General features: G+C 49.3%; 1 protein-coding gene across 9 annotated transcripts in view; it reads left to right on the top strand.

Moving 5' to 3' along the window:
- Tacc2 (transforming acidic coiled-coil containing protein 2) overlaps positions 1-22,513 on the top strand; it is a 191,310-nt gene that overhangs the window by 149,655 nt on the left and 19,142 nt on the right. For 4 of the 9 annotated variants that reach the window (XM_032892447.1, XM_032892449.1, XM_032892453.1 and 1 more), the window contains 7 exons: positions 5,191-6,481; positions 10,204-10,264; positions 11,667-11,865; positions 16,385-16,446; positions 17,419-17,534; positions 18,672-18,843; positions 20,184-20,324. In XM_032892447.1, the coding sequence (XP_032748338.1) occupies positions 5,191-6,481; positions 10,204-10,264; positions 11,667-11,865; positions 16,385-16,446; positions 17,419-17,534; positions 18,672-18,843; positions 20,184-20,324 (2,042 nt within the window). Of the gene's footprint in view, positions 1-5,190; positions 6,482-10,203; positions 10,265-11,666; positions 11,959-16,384; positions 16,447-17,418; positions 17,535-18,671; positions 18,844-20,183; positions 20,325-22,513 lie in introns of all 9 variants that reach the window. The other 5 variants (XM_032892446.1, XM_032892451.1, XM_032892452.1 and 2 more) reach the window with 3 other exon arrangements.

The following is a 22,513-nucleotide window of genomic DNA, read 5'->3' as shown; positions in this document are numbered from 1 at the left end:
GCAACCCCCTGGGAAAGAGACCAGACAGGACAGAAACGGGACATTTGTTGTGCCTGCAGTGGAGCTGGGACCCAGCCTCAGCTGCACAGGTGCTCAGTGACCACCTTCCAGAGGGGACTGTCAGCACAGAGGTGCTCCGGGGTTCCTGTAGGTAATGCCGTTTGTACAAAGTCCCCGTTGACCCCCAATCCTGACTCAGTATTATTTAGCTTTTCACAGAGTAGACCCCAATGAGAAAAGTCTGTTTTTTAAAAAAAGATTTTTTTATTATTATATATAAGTAGACTGTAGCTGTCTTCATGCACACCAGAAGAGGGCATCCGATCTCATTACAGATGGCTGTGAGCCACCATGTGGTTGCTGGGAATTGAACTCAGGACCTCTGGAAGAGCAGTCAGTGCTCTTAACCGCTGAGCCCAAGCCTGCTTTTTTTATAGGCTCTCCCCTGCTTAATTGTCCTTAGTCCCAAAGCCTTGGTCTCTGGTAAGCCCCTGGGACTTAAGTGAGGTCTGGGAAGAGACCAGTCAGATGGACACCCAGGAGCAGCAGAACTCAGAGCTGTCCTCCCCAGGTGGGATTCTTAAGACTCAGCCAGGTCTTCCAGAGGGAGGGCGCCCAGCCAGAGGTCTTTGACACTCTTGCTGGCCCATTTTGGTTTTCGTTTCTTGAGCCTCATATTTTGGGCCACATCCAGGGAAGGTAGTAGATACGGTAGACCTGCTCCTGTCTGCGCAGCCTCAGTCTCCAGGGCAACCTCCACAGGCAGTCCACACTCATCTTCAGGACTAGTCCTGTTCTGTCAGAGCTTCCCTTCGACCTTAAGCCATTGAAGGGCAGATGCTAAGGTATTGTCTTACAGGACAGAACAGAGGGCTTACGATAAAAAGGGGGGGCTGGAGAGATGGCTCAGTGGTTATGAGTACTGCTTTTGCAGAGGACCTGGGTCCTAGTCCCAGCACCCACATGGCAGCTCACAACCATCTGTAACTCCAGTCCCAGGGGATCCAGTATCTTATTCTGATCTTCTCAGGCATGAGGGACACATGTGGTGCGCAGAAATAACCTCTTTATTCTATTCTATGCTCTGCCCACATGGTTAGTGGGAACCTCCTGAATGCCACACTTGCTTCTTCCTGTGTCTGGCTGTCGAATTCTCCTGCATGGGCTTCCTTCCCAGAGTCCCTGTCCCTGCCTGGAGTCCTACCTCTCCTCTTGCCACAACTATTGGCCGGTTAGCTCTTTATTTAACCCATCAGAAGGTGACAGAGGGATTGTTTACGAGCTATAATGCTGCCACATGAATAACAATACTAAAGTCTGGCTGCACAGAAATCAGTGTTTGAATAATACAAAAACAGTTTTTCCACAGTGCACAAAAAGATCACCACAACACATCTTTGGGGTGTGTGTGTGTGTGTGTGTGTGTGTGTGTGTACATTCTTCAGGAAGGGGTGGACTGATCAATGCATGGGAAAATGGGGAGTCTAAGTTCTGATGTGGGTTCCTGATATGTTTTAGGCTAGACAAGTTTGGGAGATCTTGAGTTCATCATATGCTTGCACTGGGTTACCTATAACTACTGGCAAAACGCCACAAGAGGACAGAGCAATGCTCTGCTGATGTCCATTAGCTTGCTTCAAAAGGGTTCCTGTATTCTGCACTTAGATAGATGGCCAGCCATGCTTCCTGCAGGCTTGATTTATTGGTCAGTTGAGAATCCGAGCATGCCACGATTCCGGCGTCCGCTCTAGCCATTGCCTCCCTGTCTGGAGAGAACTCATGGTGCAGGAAGCCATCTCTATTGTCTCTGGGGAAACACCACAGCAAGGTTAAGAAATGAGGTCTCTGGTGAAGGTCGGGAGACGACGGTCAGGTGGGCGACGTCACTTGCGAGGGCACGCTCTCCTCCTCTTGTTTCTGAGTACAGATGCTTAGCTTAGGCTGTGCTGCCCAGCACTGATGTTCTAGACTGATTTGCATATCTGTTAACTTCCAATGCTGAAGTCCTCACTCCTGGTGTGCCGGGTTAGAGATAGGACCTCTCAGCTGGCAATTACAGTTCTGTAGGGTATTAGGTTGTGGTCTGTCACAAGAGGAGACTTCAAGGATACATGCACTCAGAGGAAAGGCCATGTAAGGACACATCAGACCTGACCAACTGAAAGCCAAGGAAAAAGGCGAGGCCAGACTTACCCACACCTCCGTTGTGGACTTCCAGCCTCAGTACTCAGAACAGCCAGGGAGGGGGAAACATTTCTGTTGTTGACAGGCAACTGATCTGGTTAGCATGGCTGGGAAGCATGGGGACTCTTCATATGTGCACTGATGCTAACTTACTCCAGGATTTAGCTAGAATCTAGAGCGGGGGTGCAGTGTGGATTTCTAGAGATATCTTTGCCTAGGCCTACACCAGTGAGTGCAGGGGACATGCTGATGTGAATGGATTGGTTTGTGACCCCCATCTTTCCTTGCCTCTGTATTACCCCACGGTGAGTGACGTTGAGGGCCTGCCAGGTTTGGGAAGAATGAAGTCTTTATGCAGCTCTGTGTGGCTATGTAGAAATCTAGCGGGAACCCAACTGGACATGGCTGCCTTGCTAATCTGGGCTTACCCATGGCAATGACATGGAAAGGCCATCCCAACCTTGTGGACCACAGGAAGCCATCTGTTCTAGGAATCACCCTGTAGAGTAGCAGCTCCTGACCAGGGACAGTGTTGTCCTCCTGGGGACAGGAGGCAGGGTCTGAGACATTTTGTCACAAGTAGGAGAAAAGGTGCTACTGGCATTTAGTGGGTCAAAGCTGATGCTCTGAACAGGCTGGACCCCCATAATGAGAGATCGCTCCCAAGCATCCTTTGGGCTGACAATAAGAAACTGTAATAAAACTGGTTTGGTTTTTTTTTTTTTTTTTTTTTTTTTTTGTCATGGTTTAATTAGGGAACAGCACTTCTGAATAGGAAAGCCAGGCTAAATAGACAGGAAAACAAAGCAGCTGTTAAGCTGAAGACTGCTGACTGTTGTACGTGATGCAGAGGAAACTGCTGACATTTGAAGGCTGCTAAGGCAATGGAACAGATTGGAAGCGAAGGCTGTCTACAGAAGTGCAGGGATGGCTGAGGCCCCTCTCCCTGCTGCCAAGGCCATGTGACAGCACTTTGGACGCCCCCCTTAGCCTCTGTAGTCTTCTGCCTTCTGAGATAAGTATCCAGGAGCAGTTACAAGGTAGGAAAGACCAGCTCACTGCTGACCAGAAGAAACTGTGCTTGAAGGCCCCTGGGGCCTCAGCAAAGGGAAGTGACCTCAGGAGGAAGAAAGGTGGACACCTGTTCTCCCAAGACGAGAAGGAAGCGAGTGTGTTTGCAATGGGAGGAGATAGTGTGGGGCAAAGAGCTGGGACCAGAGGCTGCAAACGCTTAGGGTCTGTCTGCCTAATGGCGTTCCCCAGGTGCTTGCAATCCAAGGGATGTTTATTAAGCTTTCTGAGGGGAAAAGTTGCCAGGTTGGAAAGAGAGGTAAGTAAGCCCTTTCTGAACCCAAGAGGCTTGTGTTGACATCTCTCACTTTATCTGTTAGGACTCCAGCAGCGGCAGGGTTTGCCTGTGAGCAGAGTCAGGAAGCAACATGAGAACTGGCCCTGCCCCTACAACAGCAGAGAGCATGGATGGACAGCTTGGATGTTGGGAGGAGGGACATATTCTCCAGAAACAGAGTTTTGAATGAGACTTTTCCATACCTAGGTTGTTGGGAGGCAAGATAGGACAGCCATTTAGAAAGTAAAAATGCAGGACACCAGGTCAGCATGAATCTCATGTAACACATAATCTTAGAAAATTTTCATTTATCTGGAACTCGAGTATAGTGGCTTTCTGGACTTCAGCTGGAAGTTTACCTGGAGAGAAAGGGTTAATGCATCATAACCACCCACCTGTGAGCACAGTCCAAGGTCACAGTTCTATTCTGTGCAGCCTTTTCTGTGTCCTGTCCTGCCTTCTGAGAACATGGCACAGGGTTTTCCTTTCTCTGGCAGAACAGCTAGGAACACAGAAATCCACGCAAGGGTTGGTTTGTTTCCTGGGAGAAGTGGGGGAGACGAGATCATTGGGCATCCTTTGGCTGATAGTTGGAGTCCGTGGGCATATTGGAAGGGAGGGTTGGCTTATTGGCTGGTGGGATTGGAGGAGCTAAAAATCTGGGAGGAGAGGGCTGAGAATGGACACGAGCCAAAGCCAAAGTGAGGTCGATGTGGTGATGGGAGAGGAGGGTCCGGGTCGAGTCTGCAGAGGCAGGCGATGGAGGGCAAACAGTCCTGCTCAGTTGTTTGGGCTCCTCACCTAAAGCCTCATTCGTTCTCCCAAGTGTCGGAACAGTCACAAACAGGGTTGACTGCGACCATATTGAATTTCTATACCAAAGTGACTTCAGCAGCATCAGCTTCATCGTTCTTTTTATAATACCTCAAGGATACTCCTACCCTAGGCCCTCTCTGCGCACGTGGCCCTTTCTGTCCAGGGTGATATAAACACACCAGATAGGGAGCTAATGGCAGACTTACAGTACTGTTCCTCTGGAGTCCAGCTTCACCTTTCTCACAGAGTGTGGTGACCCCCACACAGCCAGACCACAGGAAGTCTGCACCATGGACAGTGACTTCTCATAGCTTACAGACATGGAGTCCTCCCCTCAGCTGGTATCCCACACTCTACCATGTGCAGCTTGGGTAGGTGTAGGGAGGAGTGATGGGACTCTCAGGCGAGGGTCTGATGACCCTCCCCAGTCCCTTCCTCATGAGGGACTGTCATGGGGCCTGATCTTGAGAGCCTCTTCCGGGTAAGTAGTCATGGATACTGCGGTGGCAGTGACAATGGCTGCTAGGTTGGGGGACAAGCCTTTATGTTTTCCGATCATTGCTCAGATGCCCAGCATGACGCCCGTCAAAGTCAGGCACTTGGTAAAGTGCTTTGGGGTGAGCCCTCGGGGCTTTTCCTTCATCAGCTTCCTAGCTCCTGTCGTACAGAGGAGGGAACTGAGGGAAACCGATGCATGGAAACCGGAACCCGTTGCCCACATGGGGTGTCTGTCTTTGGAGTTTATCAACCTCTGCTCTGCAGAGTGGGGATCTGGCACAGGCTGAGAAGTGTTCCCAAGTGTCCCGTGTCTTTAAGTGACCGCTTTCTCTCCATTTCCTCAGGATGCATTTCTGAGCCGGTCGTGGTTCCCGATGGCCCTCGCAGCGAGTCCGTGGAAGGAAGCCCTTTCCGTCCTTCGCACTCCTCCTCGGCGGTGTTCGATGAGGACAAGCCGATAGCCAGCAGCGGGACGTACAACTTAGACTTTGACAGCATCGAGCTGGTGGATAACTTTCAGAGTTTGGAGCCATGCTCTGCCGACTATAAGGGTCAGGTGAGCACGCGGAGGAAATCCACCGAGTCCGTGCCACCCTCCAAGACCACGCTGTCCCGCTCGCTCAGCCTGCAAGCCAGCGACTTCGACGGTGCTTCGTGCCCCGGCAGCCCGGAAGCTGGGACCCTTGCCACAGATGCGTGTGGCACAGGATCCAACAGTGCTTCTAGCACCCTTAAGCGAACTAAAAAAACACGGCCACCTTCCTTAAAAAAGAAACAAGCTACCAAGAAACCCACAGACACCCCCCCAGTGAAGGAGACCCAACAGGAGCCCGGTGAAGAGAGTCCGGTGCCCAGTGAGGAACACTTAGCGCCAGAGACAAAGGCAGAGTCGGCCACACCTGAGGGCACTGCTTGCACCTTGTCAGAAGAGACATCTCTGGAGTCTGCTGCTGTGCCCACAGCTACCTGTCCTCTGACTTTGGAGAGTGCGGAAGACGTTAGCCCTCTGGTTTCTGGAGGTGGCAGAGTGCAGAACTCACCCCCTGTGGGGAGGAAATCAGTGCCTCTTACCACAGCCTCTGAGGCAGTGGAGGTGACGCTGCCGGACAGTGGGGGGCAAGAGGACTTGCCTGCCAAAGGGCTGTCAGTGAGGCTGGAGTTTGACTACTCTGAGGACAAGGGAAGTTGGGAGAGTCAGCAGGAGAACGCCCCTCCCACCAAAAAGATAGGCAAGAAGCCAGTTGCCAAAATGCCCCTAAGGAGGCCAAAGATGAAAAAGACCCCAGAGAAACTGGACAACACTCCTGCCTCACCTCCAAGGTCCCCTACTGAACCCAGTGACATCCCTATTGCTAAAGGTACCTACACCTTTGATATAGACAAGTGGGATGACCCCAATTTTAACCCTTTTTCCTCCACCTCGAAAATGCAAGAGTCTCCCACACTGTCCCAACAATCGTACAACTTTGACCCCGACGCCTGTGAAGAGTCCCTTGACCCCTTTAAGGCATCCTCTAAGACCCCCAGTTCACCTTCTAAATCCCCAGCCTCTTTCGAGATCCCAGCCAGCACCATCGAAGCGGACGGGGATGGGTTGAATAAACCCGCCAAGAAGAAGAAGACTCCATTGAAGACGTAAGTTGAAGGAGGGGGTGGTGAGGGCTGTGAGTGGGTGTGCGTTCCTGTGACTTTTAGTCCTGTGCCTGAGAGTCCCCGGCTGCCCTTGTTCTGCTCTCTGTTGTTGTGACACCATCTTTGTTGCTACTTCTCCAAGCAGGCAGGACATACATATCCCCGAAGCCTCAGTGGTTTTATCTTCCCATCCGGGAACCCACAAAGTCCATGACTTTTTTACCTCAATAAGTCAGTGGCTTGAAGTTTTATGTTTACCCACTGATGACCTTTCAACTCCTGGGGAGTATGTGAAGCCCCAGAGAAAAGGAGCAGACATGAGACACCTGGCCACCTTCCTGTTGGAGGCTTCAACTCTTCCCTGGTTAGCATATGCGATGCCTCTGGATAAACTGGGATACACGCCCTGCAAAATAATGTTAAAATGAACAGCAGTTGTTTGTTCCTCCTAACTCAGGGACATCATATGGTCCTGGGCTGCAGGAATCCCCGGATGGAAAGATGCTTCTTGCCCTCCGATGAGCCTGCAAGAAATAGGCTCTTTAAGCAGGCGTGGTGGCACAGGTCTTTAATCCCAGCACTTGGGAGACAGAGGCAGGCGGATCTCTGCGAATTTGAAGTCAGCCTGGTCTATATAGTAAGTTCAAGGACAACCAGGACTGTTACACAGAAAAACCCTGACTGAAAGGAAAGGAAAAAGGGGAAAGGAAAGGAACAGGACAAAATGGAACAAAGAAACAGGCTCTTTGCTGCCTGCCCTCTCTCTGGTGGTCATCTTTTTCAAACAAGACGTGAAAGTCGCTCTAAGACCAGAAGACATTAGTGCAACCTGGGTGGGGGAAGCAGACCTACAGTCCCTAGGAAGAATGGCTTTTGTTCACAAACACTTGCCAAAGACATTGCCCCTAGATGTGTTGGTGCCCTGGCACTCATCCTGAAAACCATGTGCAGGCTTGCTACAGACATCCTGGCTTTCTTGGGAAGAAGCATCAACCGTAATTTAATCAGGTGGAAGAGACTAAGCCCCTTATCCCAGGGCAGAGGACCATGCCCTAGTGCCCCTCTGGGTCTACTTGGCCTGACTATATATATATATATATATATTATTATATTGAATTATATTATATATTTGATTATATATTATTATATTATTATATTAAATTATATATATAATTTTTATTTTACTGAAAATAGACATTTTTCATAAAGTATATTTTCATTATAGTTTCCCCTCCCTGAATTCCTCCCAGATCCTTCCTATCTCCCCACTCACCAAATCAACATAGAACTTTCTTTTAAAAGTGGAACAATACCCACAAATGTCTACGCTTCGACACCATAACTTGGAGAGAATCACCTGGCAGCCACTCCCTTCTTCTGACCTAAGACCATGTTAATACATCCCCGGACGCTTTCTCCTTAGTTCATCAGAGCTAAGGAAGGTTGGGCAAGCTGACCCTGCATCCTGTGGGTCTGCCGATTTGGAAGACTCTACATGGGGAGGCAGGGCTCTTAGGTACCAACCCTCTGGGCGGCCGGAGGAGAGGAAGGTGTATCCAGGCAGCCCCTTCCAGGAGGCTGCCCCGTTGGAGCAGAATCCGCTATGGATGGCTACATCCTAACCCACTAGTGCCCAGTGTCTGCAGAATTATCTTTTTGTCAGTTCCTTCTGTCTGTCTCTCTTCTTTGTCTTCTTGTCTTAGGATGGTTGAAGATGTGATGTCTGTGTGTTCTCTGTTGTAAGTAAATTTAATGTAATCTGCTTCTTGCACCCAGTGTGGGGCTCTGCCTTGCTTCTGCTCGTAGCCCTTCCCCCCTTCTCTGTGGTGGCTGTTGTATTTCTGTGTAGAGGTTGGGAATGATGGGTGCAGGGCTCCCCTGGACTCAAGGTTACGTTTCTGTTCCATCTTGGTACTTTGATTAGCATGAGGTTGCTTGGCTGTGAAAACATCAGTGTGATTACACACATTGCCTGCTTGTTGGTAACAGAACCCTTCCCCGTGCTTGGTTTATTTTTATGTATTCTAAATCTTCATCAGAAATCCATACATTGCCTATTAACTCCTCATTCCCTTCCTTTTTGTTGTAAGTTGGGCTGGTGGGGACAGCTTGTAGTAATAGCAGGATGTTTTCATATTAAGCACTGCAAGGAGCCTGGCCAGACACCAGCAAGGCTGGTTCTTAATGTTGTGAAGTACCTACCATTGGGACTCTTGCAAATTCATACTTTGAGAAATCCAAGGGAAGAACGTGGGGTCAGTTCGGTGTGGAGCCCACAGCTGAAATCATTGCTAGAGCAGCCATGTTCCTGGTCACTTACGTCCAGGCTGGATGTTAACCTTTCAGATCTGTGGGTAGCTTTGCCAGGCATTAACGCAACTGGCTACCTGTTTGCCTCTGGTGCTCTGTATCCTAGCCAGGGCTCTGAATCTGTGTGCTCTCTCCCTGCCGCCCTTACAGGGGAAGCTGACCCTGACCCAGGCTTCCGGCAGCTCCCCTACCCCGGAGAGCACGGAGTCTCCCAGTGCTGTCCTACTCAAGCAGCTTATTGAGCATTTAGTCGCTTAGCAACCACAAAACAGTTATATATTTATATGCATGAATAAATATTTGCCTTCTGTTGGGACTAGGCTGTTTTATGGTAAACGCCATAAATGCACTAAATACCTACTTAAGGTATTTTTTTTTAAATGATCAAATGCCATTGTTGGAGTGTTTTATTTTTGAGAGTACATAAGGAGGGAACTCGGGTGCCAGATTTCCATACCTACTTAATTAATATGGAAAACAGAGTTGTGTGGTGGATTTAAAGGCAGGGACCCACCTCCTCCACATCTATGCTCTGGCTGGTCCTAAAACCATACTGAGAAGGGCTGGAAACTAGAAGGGAAGGGTCAGTTTGCAGGTTGGAGGCCTTCATTTTTGATTATAGAAATGACCCCAAGAACATAGTGACTAATGGACCAAATAGTACTATTTATGCTAACCGGAATAGTGCTGTTTATGCTAAACCAAACAGTACTGCTTATGCTAAACCCATCCCTTTCTCCTGGGGCCAGTCTGACACTCTACCTCCATTACCTTGTATGAAAGAAAAAAGAAAAAAAGTAAAGGAAAGGAAAAAAAAAGAGTGCAGAATCTGGTCCGTTAACCATAGCCAGGGGAAAGAAGTGAAATATTGTCTTCCTCACCTCTGCCTCCAGTCAGACTCCTGCCCAGAGTCTTCCAGAGCAGAAGGACCCATTGTGTTCTATGTTCCTGGGAGTACAAAGGACTCACGGGATCCCCACAGGATCCAGAACTTTTCTGTTTCCGTGTGGGCTCCTCTGGCTTTTCATTAAGAGCCGTGTCTCCTTGCACATGTGCAAATTGGATCCTGCTAATTACTGTCGTAAGCCTGCAGCCCTCCCCCAACCTTAATTGGCTCAGAAATTAGTCTCCTCACCACCACTTTGCTTTTATAAAAGTAAGAACGGTTAGTTAAATTTAGCTCTATTTTTTTTTTTTCTGGGTCAGCTCTCCAAAATGGCTTGTCTTTAAAGGTTTCCAGCTTGGTGGGTCTTTCCCTTGGGGGCAAAAGTACTGTCAGTTTAAAAGTCTCAATGAGCTGTTGCCATGGATCCCTTTACCTGGGGTTTGGTAGGCGGGAGGGCTGGGAAGTTAACCAGGTGCTTGGGAATGAATGACCCGTGACCCTGTTTTTATATTTCCTGTCTTATTTACAGTGACACATTTAGGGTGAAGAAGTCTCCAAAGCGGTCTCCTCTGTCTGATCCGCCTTCTCAGGTACTGATCCCTTCAGCATTACACTGCTGAGCACGGAGTTAATGCTGCTTTGTGTGCGCACACACACACACACACACACACACACACACACAGACACACACACACACACACACACACACACACACACACACGCACGTGTGTGCGCACACTCAGGCACCATACACACACACCAAAATGGGCAGAACTCACTCTGGCAGGGATTAGAGTGTGTGCTGAGGGGAATTACCCGTGACGTGAGAGCTGGCTGTACTTTACGGCAGGAATTGTAGTCCATTCTAGCTCTTAAGCCTGCTGAGAACTTGTATCAGACTGAGAGATTCTTTTGAGATCAGTGGATACACAGTGAGAAAAATGGGTGAAAACTGAATATGTATTGGGACTAACAGATTTTTGTCGTCAGAATTACAGCAGAAAAATGAGGGAAGCTTACCCTTAAGAAATGGCAGCTTGGGGCTGGAGAGATGGCTCAGTGTTTAAAAGCACGTGCTGCTCTTACTGAGGATCCAAGTTCAGTTCCCGGCACCCACATGGTGGTTCACAACTGTCTGTACAAAGGTTCTAACACCCTCATTTGGCCTCTGTGGGTACAGCACACACACACACACACACACACACACACACACACACACACACACACACACACACACACACACACGTATAAAATAAAGCTTTCCCTCTTAGCTGTGTTCCTAACAAGCTCATGCCGGTTTACTACTATTCTGGGTGATGAGACAAGCTGATCTTCAGATCCAAGCCAGCGTCAGTTGCTGACCAGGTGGAACCAGGACCTTAGCTCCAGGCATGGGAGACTTCAGGTCCAATTGTAGCTCTTTTCTGAGTTCTCCCTGCCTTGTACAGTGGCAGTAAAACCCCCTTCTCTCTTCAAAAGATGGCTGTGAGGGCTGTTAGACAGTGTTGCTGATTACTACTGTAAAACTAACTGGGCTGTCTGACAACCAAGATAGAGACATATTATTTCCTTTTGAGGCAGGGTCTCACTGTAGTTCCGACTGGCCTGGTACTTAAATACGTAGCCCAGGCTAGCCTCGGTCTCTTAGTACTGGGATCACAGGTGTGAACCACCGTACAAGGCTTTTTGTTGTTATGGTCAGTGCTGGGGATTTGAACCCAGGGCTGTGCCCCTGCAAGGTAAACACCGTACCATGGAGTCACATCTCTAGACCTTGCAGAAAGAATCCTAATTTGACCCACTCATGGTCACTCCCTGAAATCAGCCATCAATGATGGAGATCCATGGAGGAAAGAAGGCGTTTCTTTGAGAGGCCCTTGGATCAGAGAGAGTCTTAGGGAACAGACGGAGGGTTTCTCTGGCTTGGGGGGTTGGGCATAGTTTCTGATCAGGAGACTGGGTAAAAGAAAAGGCTGTCCCATCTCCTCACAGGACCCCACTCCAGCTGCCACACCAGAAGCACCTCCAGTCTCTACCGTGGTTCACGCCACAGATGAGGAAAAGTTGGCCGTCACTAGCCAGAAGTGGACATGTATGACAGTGGACTTGGATGCTGACAAACAGGACTTCCCGCAGCCCTCGGACCTGTCTAACTTTGTAAATGAGACCAAATTCAATTCACCCTCAGAGGGTAAGCAACTCGGTGGCCAGCCAGACCCACACCTTGCCTTGGAGAATACTGACCCTAGGGGGCAGAGAGCCAGAAAAGATTCTTGCCAGCCAGGTAACCGTTGCCCGTGTGACAATCTGCACGCCTCCCACTGTATGCAAAGCTATGGCTTGAGAGCAGCTGTCCCTGGACCCTATGATGCCTGCTGAGAACCAGACTAAAACCCTCTAACCCAGATCCTAAACCCTCACTTGCCTGTTCTTGGCTGTAGACACCTTCTGTAACTCTGAAAGGCACGGCTCCAAAGGGACTTTTCTCACACTGAACGTTCACTGTAGGTCAACCCACCTCTGGGTCTTTTGGTGCCAACATTATTCATGTACCCCACAGGATGGGTGACTAATATGGCCATGGATTTTAATCAAGCCTGGAGCCAGAGGCTTAACACTCCCACCCCCATCCCTGCTTGCCAAGGAGAACTCGATTGCTTTGGGAAGGTCCCAACCACTTGCCTTATCTCGGTGTCTACCTTTATGCTGCGTGTTCAGTTTCTGCTTTCTCTCTGGTCGTTGGATTTGAATAAGTCATCGATCTCAGGGATGGTGTGTTCTCACTTGGCAGAGTGCATCTGTGAACCTCTGCATAAACACTAGGTCCCAGCAGTCTGGAAGGTAGAAACAAGAGAACCGGAAGTTCACCCTCCTTCCCCACCTTTGCCTGTCTCGAGCCCTTGTCTGGATATCCACTCCTTCCCCTGCTTGCCCTTAATGCTTGATCTGGGGGCCCTTAAGACCATGATGAAGAAGTGTGTGCATTTCTTGTTCATTACTGAGCTGTTTGCTTCCTGAAGGCAACAGCCGACTCCTTTCCATGTCTCCACACTACTGTGAACATCATAGGAGCTGAAGATGGGTTTGAGATCAAAACAATGCAAGGCCAGGGCAGATAAACAGCGGAGCGTCAGCTCAGTCAGTGTGATCTCTGCAGTGGCTGTCACCGTATGAAGCATAGGGGCCTGAGGGGAGAGAAGCCTAATGTTCCAGACTTACCAGCATCATTTGGACACAAGTTTTTTTACTGCCCACTTGAATAGCATCTCCAATTCCCTGATGGCTCACCTCTCTTGAGCTAGATAAGAAACCTTCTAAATACCAGAAAAAAAGCATTTAGAAGCCAGCTTGGGCTTGGTATTGGAATCAAAATGCATTTGATTTGGCATTGTGTTGGTCATGAACTAAGACCGTTCACTAAACTTTTTGACAATTGTTTCAGCAAATAGGGAGATGCCTCAGTGGTTCAAAGCGTTTGCTGTGCAAGTACGAGGGCCTGGGGTCCAATTCCAAGAACCTCTGTAAAACCCTGACGCAAGTGTCTAACTGCAGCACTCCAGCAGAGAACTGGGGGCAGGGACAAGAGAGCCTCAGGAAGTGCAGTGATCAGATGGTCTGCCATGTTCATCTGAAGAAACCAAAGAGAACAAGAAAACCCACCTCAAACAAGTGGAAGGCATAGGGTGACAACTAAGCTTGTCCTTTGTCCTTTGACATTCATGCATACACTGTGCTGTGCACACAGCCATACTCACACACATGAAATCTCACATGCACATGCATACAGAGAGAGAGTGTGTGGTGGTGGGGGAGGTGGGGGGGGGAGAGAGAGAGAGAGAGAGAGAGAGAGAGAGAGAGAATATGATTGAATGAACTTAGCAAGTAAGACTATATCTAACTTTGAAACAGAACTCTCTTAAACCTGCCACCGAGACAATATCAGATTTGGCAAGTGACCATCCATTTTAACTGTTGAGTGACAGAATCCATCCACATGAGGATACTATACCTTTGGGAGGCCTTGGCCCTGCTGTGTTCATCTCTGTGACACACCCTGGGTGTAGAACCCTCGAGTGAGGTCTTCCCTTTTGTTCTGCACTTCAGACATCTGGGACACTGATGTGAGTCTCAGAATGATTCAGTTCAGGGCTGCAGCTGTGGTCTGAGACTTCATAATACAGAAGTCACCAACCACAGGAAAAGGAAATGCTGGGTTAGACCTCGTAATTACTGTTTGAGCACACATTCACAACAATGGTAATTCTATAGGAGAGAGAAGTAAATCAGGGGCTGTTATTTTATACACAGGGCTTCATTTTCTCTGAGCTCTGTGGTAGATCCTGTAGTCCCCACTTTTAGGATTGAGGAACCAGAGGCTTAGCGCTGAGAGGACCGGGTGAGCTCCACGCATGCCGGGTCTGTGTGGTTTTGTAGTTCTTTTCTGCCGTTGAGGTGGGGATAGATCAGGCTTCCTGCCTTCATTTGTAGGGCGAGGGTGTGAGCTAGTTCCTTCCTACCTGGTGCACAGGCATCACTGAAGAGCTTTAAGTAGTCTTTGCTATTTCAAAACCCCAGAGGACACTAGTTTATCAATTACCCATGGAGTTGCACTGTCTTGTCTTGAATGTCACCTTCCTGGGTTGCTTCCATAATCTCCCGGTGAGTACACACTCTGATCGACCGTTCTGTGTACTCACCTGTTTAATGACTGCCCTTCTCTTCTGCACTGTTTGTAGGCATGTTGGCATGGAAACAAAACTGTTCTCTAAGGAGATTAGAAATGTTAGGCTAGCCTGTCTCTAGGACCTTGGGACCAGGAGATCCTCAGAGCAGTTGCTTTTATTTTGTTCTCTATGTTTTTATTTTTATTTATGTGTGAATGTATGCTTACATGAGCTTATGTGCATCGTGTCTGTGCCCTTGGAATCTAGAGGAAATTAGATCCCCAAAAGCTGGAGTAACAGGCCTTGTGAGCCTGTGTCCAGTGTGGGTGCTGGGATCCAGATCTCATCCTCTGGAAGAGTGTTGCATATTCTTAACTGCTGAGCCATCTCTGCAGCCCTGAGCAATTGTTTTTAGACTCACAGATCTGCATAGCCATCTGGTGGTTCCACCTCCCTATACGCACCTGCTTCAGCTCCTTCTCCTACATCCAGCAGAGGGCAAGGTGTCCGTCTGGGTGGGTACCTTGTCTCCTCATAGTTCTCCAGGCTCTCTGTCCATCCATCTCCCTTAAAAAACGAGTCGCTTGTGTCTAGAGGCGAATGTTGGAATGAGCAGTAGCCAGTCTGGCTGTAATTCTTCACATTTGTGCAACTTGTTGTAGGGCTTCTTTGTTATACCTTGTCTTTCTGTAGTTATTGTTTTGTTTTGATCTGATTTTCGAGACTGGGTTTGTCTGTGTAGCCCTGGCTGTCCTGGAAATAGCTCTATAGACCAGGCTGGCCTCGAACTCAGAGATTCCCACCTTCCTCTGCCTCTCGAGCACTGGGATTAAAGGCCTGCGCTGCCACCACCTTGCCATTTTATCCAGGACAGCATGGCACTTGGTATTTCCTTTGCCGTTGAGTCAGTGGGTTCAGAGAAGTCTGGTCAGTTGACTTTGCTGGTCCTAGAAGTGAAGAAGACCCTTCGTCTTTTGCCTGGGGCATTCCTTGGCAAAGCTCCAGTGGTTAACTAGGTCCTCTCTGTCTCTCCATGCCCTAGTGTTGGAGTATGTCTCCAAAGTGGTCCTTGGATATGAGAGGACTCTTTAAAACTGTGGCCCTCTTCAGTGTGAAATAGCCCTATCCTTCAGTGACTCAGCCTTCCCTGGAATTCTAAAGACTTGTGCCATCTGGTGCTAATGGTGGAACTCTACCTAGCCTGGTGTGGCCTGGTGTGGCTTGGTGTGAGAGGGGCTAATTGCACGTGACTTTATCTGCGTGCTTACTCTCGGAGGTTTAGAATGTAAAGCATATGAGATCTCCTTCCTTCCTTCCTTCCTTCCTTCCTTCCTTCCTTCCTTCCTTCCTTCCTTCAATCCTTCCATCCATGTACTAGGAAGGTGGTACCTAGGGCACTGTATATTTTCAGCAAGCATTCCCACCGAGCTACATCCCCCTGCCCATTTTGAGGCAAGTCTCATTAAGTTGCCCAGGCTGTCTTTGAACCTAATTGTAGCCCAGGCAGGCCTTGAACCCACATACTCTTCCAAGTAACAGATTACAGGACCTCAAGAGAGATCCCTAGAACCAGCTTTGGTAAGATATTCTCTCAAAAGGTCGGACACAAGCCTCAAAGCTACACTGGGGGACAGCCGACAGAGCAAAGCTAAAGGAGTGTTCTGGACTCCTCACATAGCCTGAGGACAGTGAGCATCCCCACAGCCACAGAGAGGGGCAGGTACAATACAGTTCCGAGATGTCATTCTACGTGCAGTCCTTGAGAGCCGGAAAAAGAGACCCCCAAAGCACGTGTGCCTTCCAAACTGAGCTCTTGGGTCTGCCCATTGCTAACCTGCGTGTGGACACATGGCTTCGTTTCCTTGGGTCTCCGTCACGGTTCCAAGGGCCAACTCTCCTACCACAGGAAGCTTGCAGACTGAAAATAGCTGAGCCATGCCTCTCTGAAGGCTGGATCTGAGGACTCTATCAGTGATGGCCCCTGAGTGCTCTGCCGGGCCAGGTCCTTCTGTCTTCCCTGTACTCACCTTGCCTGTTTGTTTTCAGAGCTGGACTACAGAAACTCCTATGAAATTGAATACATGGAAAAGCTTGGCTCCTCCTTACCTGTGAGTTCCTCCTGTACACTGGCCTGCCAGGGGCTTCTGTGGGGTCTCCAGCAAGGCTGCACAGGGTCCCTCCGAGTTGTCCCAGCACATAGAGCTGCTAGTCCTCATTCCTAAGCTCCAGGCCTTGCAACACTAATCTGACCACCTTACTGGTAACTCCTAATCCTCCCTGCTAGCCACACTTCGTAGTCAGTGCCCAAATCCACCCGAGCTCTCTTGTAGGCCTTGAACATGGATGGACTCCAGGGTTCCAATTACAGTGTCTGCTCGTGGCCCTCCTGCCCAGCCAATAAGAAAAGAAACCTTTCTTTGGGGTCTGCCTTAGTTACTTCTCTGTCACTGTGATAAAACACTGTGACCAAGGGAACCTATAGAAGAGTTAATTTGGGCTTATGTTCCAGAGGGTCAGAGTCCATGACAGCAGATCAGAGGTACATCTTAAACCACAAGCAAGAAGCAGTCTTTAAACTTTCAGAACCCTCCTCCAGTAATATACCTTCTCCAGCCAGGCCACACCTCCTAAGCCTCCCAAATGCCATCATTTGAGGACCAAGGATTCAGATGCCCAAGCCTGGGGGCACATATCATTTAAACCACCACAGGCCTGAGTGTCAGTGTTCATCACTGGGGTCAGCTCGCTGCCATCCCATAGTCTGATGTGAGCACCGAGAGCTTGGCTGGCTGGTTCTGCAGCCTCAGCACTGGTCTTTGCCACTGTGGCCCATGCGCACTGAGGGCTGAACAGGGCACATGGCAGCACCAGCCTGGCCGGTTATTCCCACCCTAGGCCTCCACAACCCTTTCCTCCCACTCTCCTGGCCCTCTCCTAGTCACCTCCTGCTTTCTCCTCCTCTAAGAACTTGAGAAAACTGAAGGCTCGCTTGTTCCCTGTTGACGAGTGCTTCCTTCACTCGGGTGGCATAGTCAGGCCACTGTACCCAGCTAATGTGTGTGTGACTTTGATTCCTGCAGCAGGACGATGACACTCCGAAGAAGCAGGCCTTGTACCTTATGTTTGACACCCCTCAGGAGAGCCCCGTCAAGTCTCCTCCAGTCCGGATGTCGGATTCCCCAACTCCATGTTCAGGGTATGACCTCTACAATGAGAGAGTTGTGTCTCAGGCCAGCAGCCCCCAAGTCCTCGTGTGCCTTCCCACTGTTACTCTGACCTCATTCCATCCCATGTCTGCAGGTCGCCCGTAATTTAGTCACACGCACCACTTCTGTACTCCAGGGTCCTTTGAATGAGGTTGGGGCAACTGACTGGCAGTATCCTCTAGCAGACACATACACAGACAGATGACAGACAGACTACACTCAGCTTTATTTTGTCATCTGTCCAGTAGGGGCAGTGTGGTGCAACACTGAGAGCTTAAGTCCCAGCTCTGGTGGGAGTTACTTGGGTGTCCTGGTGCCTCAGTTTCCCTCTGTGTAAAGTGAGAGAAATAAAGTGACTAGGGATTTAGGGAGATTAAAGGAGACTGTGACACCCCCCCCCTCCGGAGCAGTGGGACACAGGGAACCTGGTTTCTAGGAGATGATGTATGGAAAGCCATGTCAGAGTGCTTGGCACATGTAAAATGCGCGACAGATACTTATTAATGAACGCGGGTGTCACCGGGCCCACGTTCTGGGTGGTGTAGTTTTGACTGGGGAAGTAGGAAGCATTTCCCTACTATCGCGTGGTCCCATCTACCAGATGCCTGCCTTGTCACTGAGCTGCACGGGGAGCTCTTGGTGTGGTTTCTGAGACTTACTGTGGACCCTGCAGACTAATGTCTGTCCGGGTGGTTAGGTGTTGGTGGTGAGAGTGATGTCACCTCCAGGAGTGGCCCCACGTGGTGGGCACTGTCTTGAATGTTCTGCATCTGACAGTCTCACTTCATCTTCTCAAAGGTGCATACGTCCATCTTGAAAGAAAGAAAAGTGGGTGTGAGACACAGCCTTCCCTCAGATACCAGCAAGCAGCTGGCTAGTCCCTAAACCTCAGGGCTCAGTCTTCTTGACAGAGGCCTCTGTATTCTGTGCCTCCCTTGTTGGTGGACACTTAAACATGGCTGGACTAAGGCCTGCCTCTAGATGGATGAAGACATGGCTTTTGTCTCTCCGTGGACACAGACTTGAAAGTCCTTGGTTTTGTGTGATATCTCTTTCTCCAGAGCTTCCTAATAGACTTCGATGAGTCTCCAAGGAGAAGACCCTAACGTTTGACTTTGTCTCCTCAGGTCGAGTTTTGAGGACACCGAAGCCCTGGTGAATGCAACAGCAAAGCTCCAGCATCCGGTCCCTAGAGGGCTGGCCTCCAATCAGGAGCCTCTCTTGCAGCTGCCGGAGAAATCCTCCCAGAAGGAGCTGGAGGCCATGGCCTTGGGCACCCCCGCAGAAGCAATTGAAATCGTAAGTGTTGTCTGAAGACAGCTTCAGTGGCTGTACCCTCCCTTGTGGTCACTCTTCACCAGGCTCCTGGACCACAGCCTAGGAGAACCCACATCTCACAGTGAGGGGAAGGCCTTTCATTTCCCCCGAGATGACTGCAGTTCTCCATCAAGTGCTTTATTTGTTAAGGCTTGGTTTCTTTTTTTCTTCTTCTTGAAACTGGACTGATGGGCACGCTGGAGCCGTGATCAGCCAGCCCCTGCCTCTGTAGCCTGTATAACAAGGCAAAGAAGGGGAGACAGAGGAACATCCTCTTTTGGGGGATCAGCTGTTCTTCTCCTGGGTCTCAGAGTAGGAGATTATCTCTTGTTCATGGTCCAGGACTTCAGTGTCTCCTCTCCTGAGCCCTCCTGAAGCCTTGCAGGATCTGCAGCCCTGAGCTGAGAGGTCACTGTCCCCTGCATGTCACCTGTGCTTTCCCTAGAGGGTGCAGTTTCCACAGGAGGGCCGTCCCCATGTCTTGCGCAAACCAACTTGGGTCAATTATATTTTTACTTCTCTTGCCTCCCTCCTAGCCGTCGTCAGACAGGTTTGAAATTGACGTGGCGTGCTGCTTTTGTCCTATATTAGCAATTTGGTCTGTCTCATGCTGCAGACATTTACAGGGCACCTGCTCTAGTTGGATGCCGGGTTGATTACTGGAAATACAATTAGTGAACAATAAAAGGATCTAGGGGCTGGGGATTTAGCTCAGTGGTAGAGCGCTTACCTAGGAAGCGCAAGGCCCTGGGTTCGGTCCCCAGCTCCAAAAAAAAGAACCAAAAAAAAAAAAAAAAGGATCTAGATGTGAACCCATCTGGCATATCAAGTCTGTGGTACACTTGGCCATGCTTCATCTCCGGCAAAGTTGCCCTCTGATTTGGAAGTCTTTCTAATCTATTAGGAGATAACTTTTTGTTTGAAATCACCTTTTCGCTATTGAAAGTGGCCCTTACTCAAACCTTACTTTCCTTGATACTTAACCTTGGTGTTGTTTCTTTGACGTTGGCATTCTGAAAACCAATCAACTAGCTTTATCTCCCGCCCATGGAGATTTTCAAATAAAGAACAGTGGCTGTGGGACTCCCCCTGGTAACAAGGGTGGCTTGGGCTGTGGGGTGGGGAGGGTGGGGATCAGAGTCCCTGCTCTTGGGAGAGGGGGCTGGGCCTGCTAGTCACGGTCCGGATGGCAGTTGGAGTATCAGCCGCTATTTGATGTTCTCTTTAGCCTTAATGCAGCACTGTGCTGTGTATGGATGTATGGTCCTTGCTTGAAATCAATGTCTCCTCTATTTTCCATTTTCCTCTCTGCCGGCCTTCAGACAGCTCCAGAGGGTGCCTTTGCCTCTGCAGATGCCCTCCTCAGCAGGCTGGCCCATCCTGCCTCTCTCTGTGGTGCACTTGGCTATCTGGAGCCTGATTTAGCAGAAAAGAACCCCCCAGTATTTGCCCAGAAACTTCAGGTTTGTAGCCCACATGTGACCTTTTTGGAGTTTGTCAAAACCTCAGTAGAAAATGAACCCCTGAGCCAAATTGAGCTGAGGCAGGACCTAATGAGGCAATGCTGGGAATGTTCCAGATGAAGTCTTTTCCTCAGACACTGATATATGTGTGTGCTATATCCAGGATGCCAGAATGATAAAAATTTGTGATTACGTATTGAACAGACGGTTTCTATTTCTATTGGGAAATTGGTCCCAATAGTCATTTTCCAGATGTATTGATAACCCCAGGGACTGCTTATTTATGACTTATTTCCTAAAGCAGAGGTACCAGGTCGAACCAAGCTGTTTAAGACAGTTTCAGATTCCCATTGAGATAACATCTGGACTCAGTTTTACACCTGGAACAGAGCAGTCATCTCCACAGTGGAAATCGACCATTCACACTACCATCCCCTCGACCAGGAAGTGAGGCAGACCTAGAGAGACTGTTAACAGGACTCTGAGACATGCCTGGCCATTTACAGCAAATGTTGGTCAACTTTTACAAAAACAAAAGGAAAGCCATCAAGGAATATGATAGAGTAAAAATTGCCGTCCTGGTTTGAAACTTAGCTCACATTTGACTGTATGATATTCCTTGACAGACCTTCAAAGGGGTGATTTTTTTTTTTCTCTCAAAAAGGAATTTAAACCCCTGTTTCATGATCTGCTGAGGTGTTGGTTGTGAGAGAAAGTTGAGCGTATGTTTTTTCACAAGTACCTGTCATGTGTGGCACATTCATTCCTGAATGTGGAGAACCTTCTGTCTGTCTTGATGCATTTCCCTACGGTTTGCTCACCCCTACCCCTCGGGCAGGAGGAATTAGAGTTTGCTGTCATGCGGATAGAAGCCTTGAAGCTGGCCAGGCAGATCGCCCTGGCTTCTCGCAGCCGCCAGGACACCAAGGTACCTGTTTGCCGCTGCAGTGCGCTGCCCTCTGGGAATGCTGTGTGTGCCATGGGGTTCCAAGGGCTGCTTTGCTAACCATTGGCCAGGCGGGCATTGTGGGTATCCCATGAAGTGTGACTCTTGCACAAACACACACCGAGCGCATGTGTGTGGGGATGAGGTAGTGCAGCCCGACATAGGAGAATGAGAGAAGCTAGCATATAGCACAAGGGATTTAAAAGGCTTCGAATAAGGCGGTAGACTCATTATATGTAAAACTGGTTAGTACTGGTTCTCAGGGACAAAAGAAGAAAACCCCTTGGGGTTATCTTCCTTTCCTACAGAGTCCCCTTGTCTCTATGGGACAAAGTAATTTGTAACTTTCTGTTTTCTAGAAGATTCCATCCAGCTTTACTAAGAGTCAGTGATAAGTAGGAATTGAAAACAAGACCTGCTACAAGACATTGGATGGCCAGCTAGACAAGAATAGAGCCATAGTTGACGTCTCAGGTTGTAGGCTGTGCCATCTCCGTCACTGTGTTGGCAACACAGACGGGGCAGCAGGCAGCGAAGTGCCTTATTCCAGGAAAATCCTCTTTTTCCACAGAGCATTTGCTTCACAGACCAGAGTGTGTCTGCCCTTGAGTTTTGAGTGACATGTGACGTTGACAGGACATTCAGAATCTTCCCCCCTGGCTTCTAGGCTTGGGAATGATTCTTAACTGTGTGATATGTAATGACATGTAGTTAGTACCTCACCCTCACGCCGTCTGCCTCACCCTGAGTTTGGCCAGCCCAGTGAACTGTGAGTCAGACCAGGGCTGGACCCCCGCTTTGGTTGAGCCTTGAATGACTTAGGAAACCTGGCCAAGCCTCAGTTTTCCAGTCTGTGAGATGAGACTGATCAGAGTGAGTTTGCCCATGGAGGTAAAGACCACACGTGCAGCTTCGTGCGTGCCTGCACACCTGACATACACTGGTGTGTGGTTAGCTAAAAGGGGCAGCTCTTAGCTAGCACAATAAGATGTTCACAGCACCTCTCCTGGGAAAGCAGAGCTAAGACCCACTTGACAGATCGGGAACCAGGGGCCACATATCCAGAGTTCACCAGCCTTCGAGGACTAGAACTAGGGTCGCCAGTGGACCTACCTGTCCGTCCCCACCTCACATTCTAGGTCTTTGCAGAGAAGTCCCCAGCTATAGGAACAGAAATCTAGCTCTGGCCTGTCCCAAGGGCCCACACATGGGATCTCCATAGTTATATCCCAATCGAGTCTCC

This window comes from Rattus rattus, chromosome 2 (genome assembly GCF_011064425.1).
Source record: "Rattus rattus isolate New Zealand chromosome 2, Rrattus_CSIRO_v1, whole genome shotgun sequence".
Lineage (NCBI taxonomy): Eukaryota > Metazoa > Chordata > Mammalia > Rodentia > Muridae > Rattus > Rattus rattus.
Note: the sequence above shows the minus strand (reverse complement) of the source record. Positions and strands in the feature narration are given on the sequence as shown.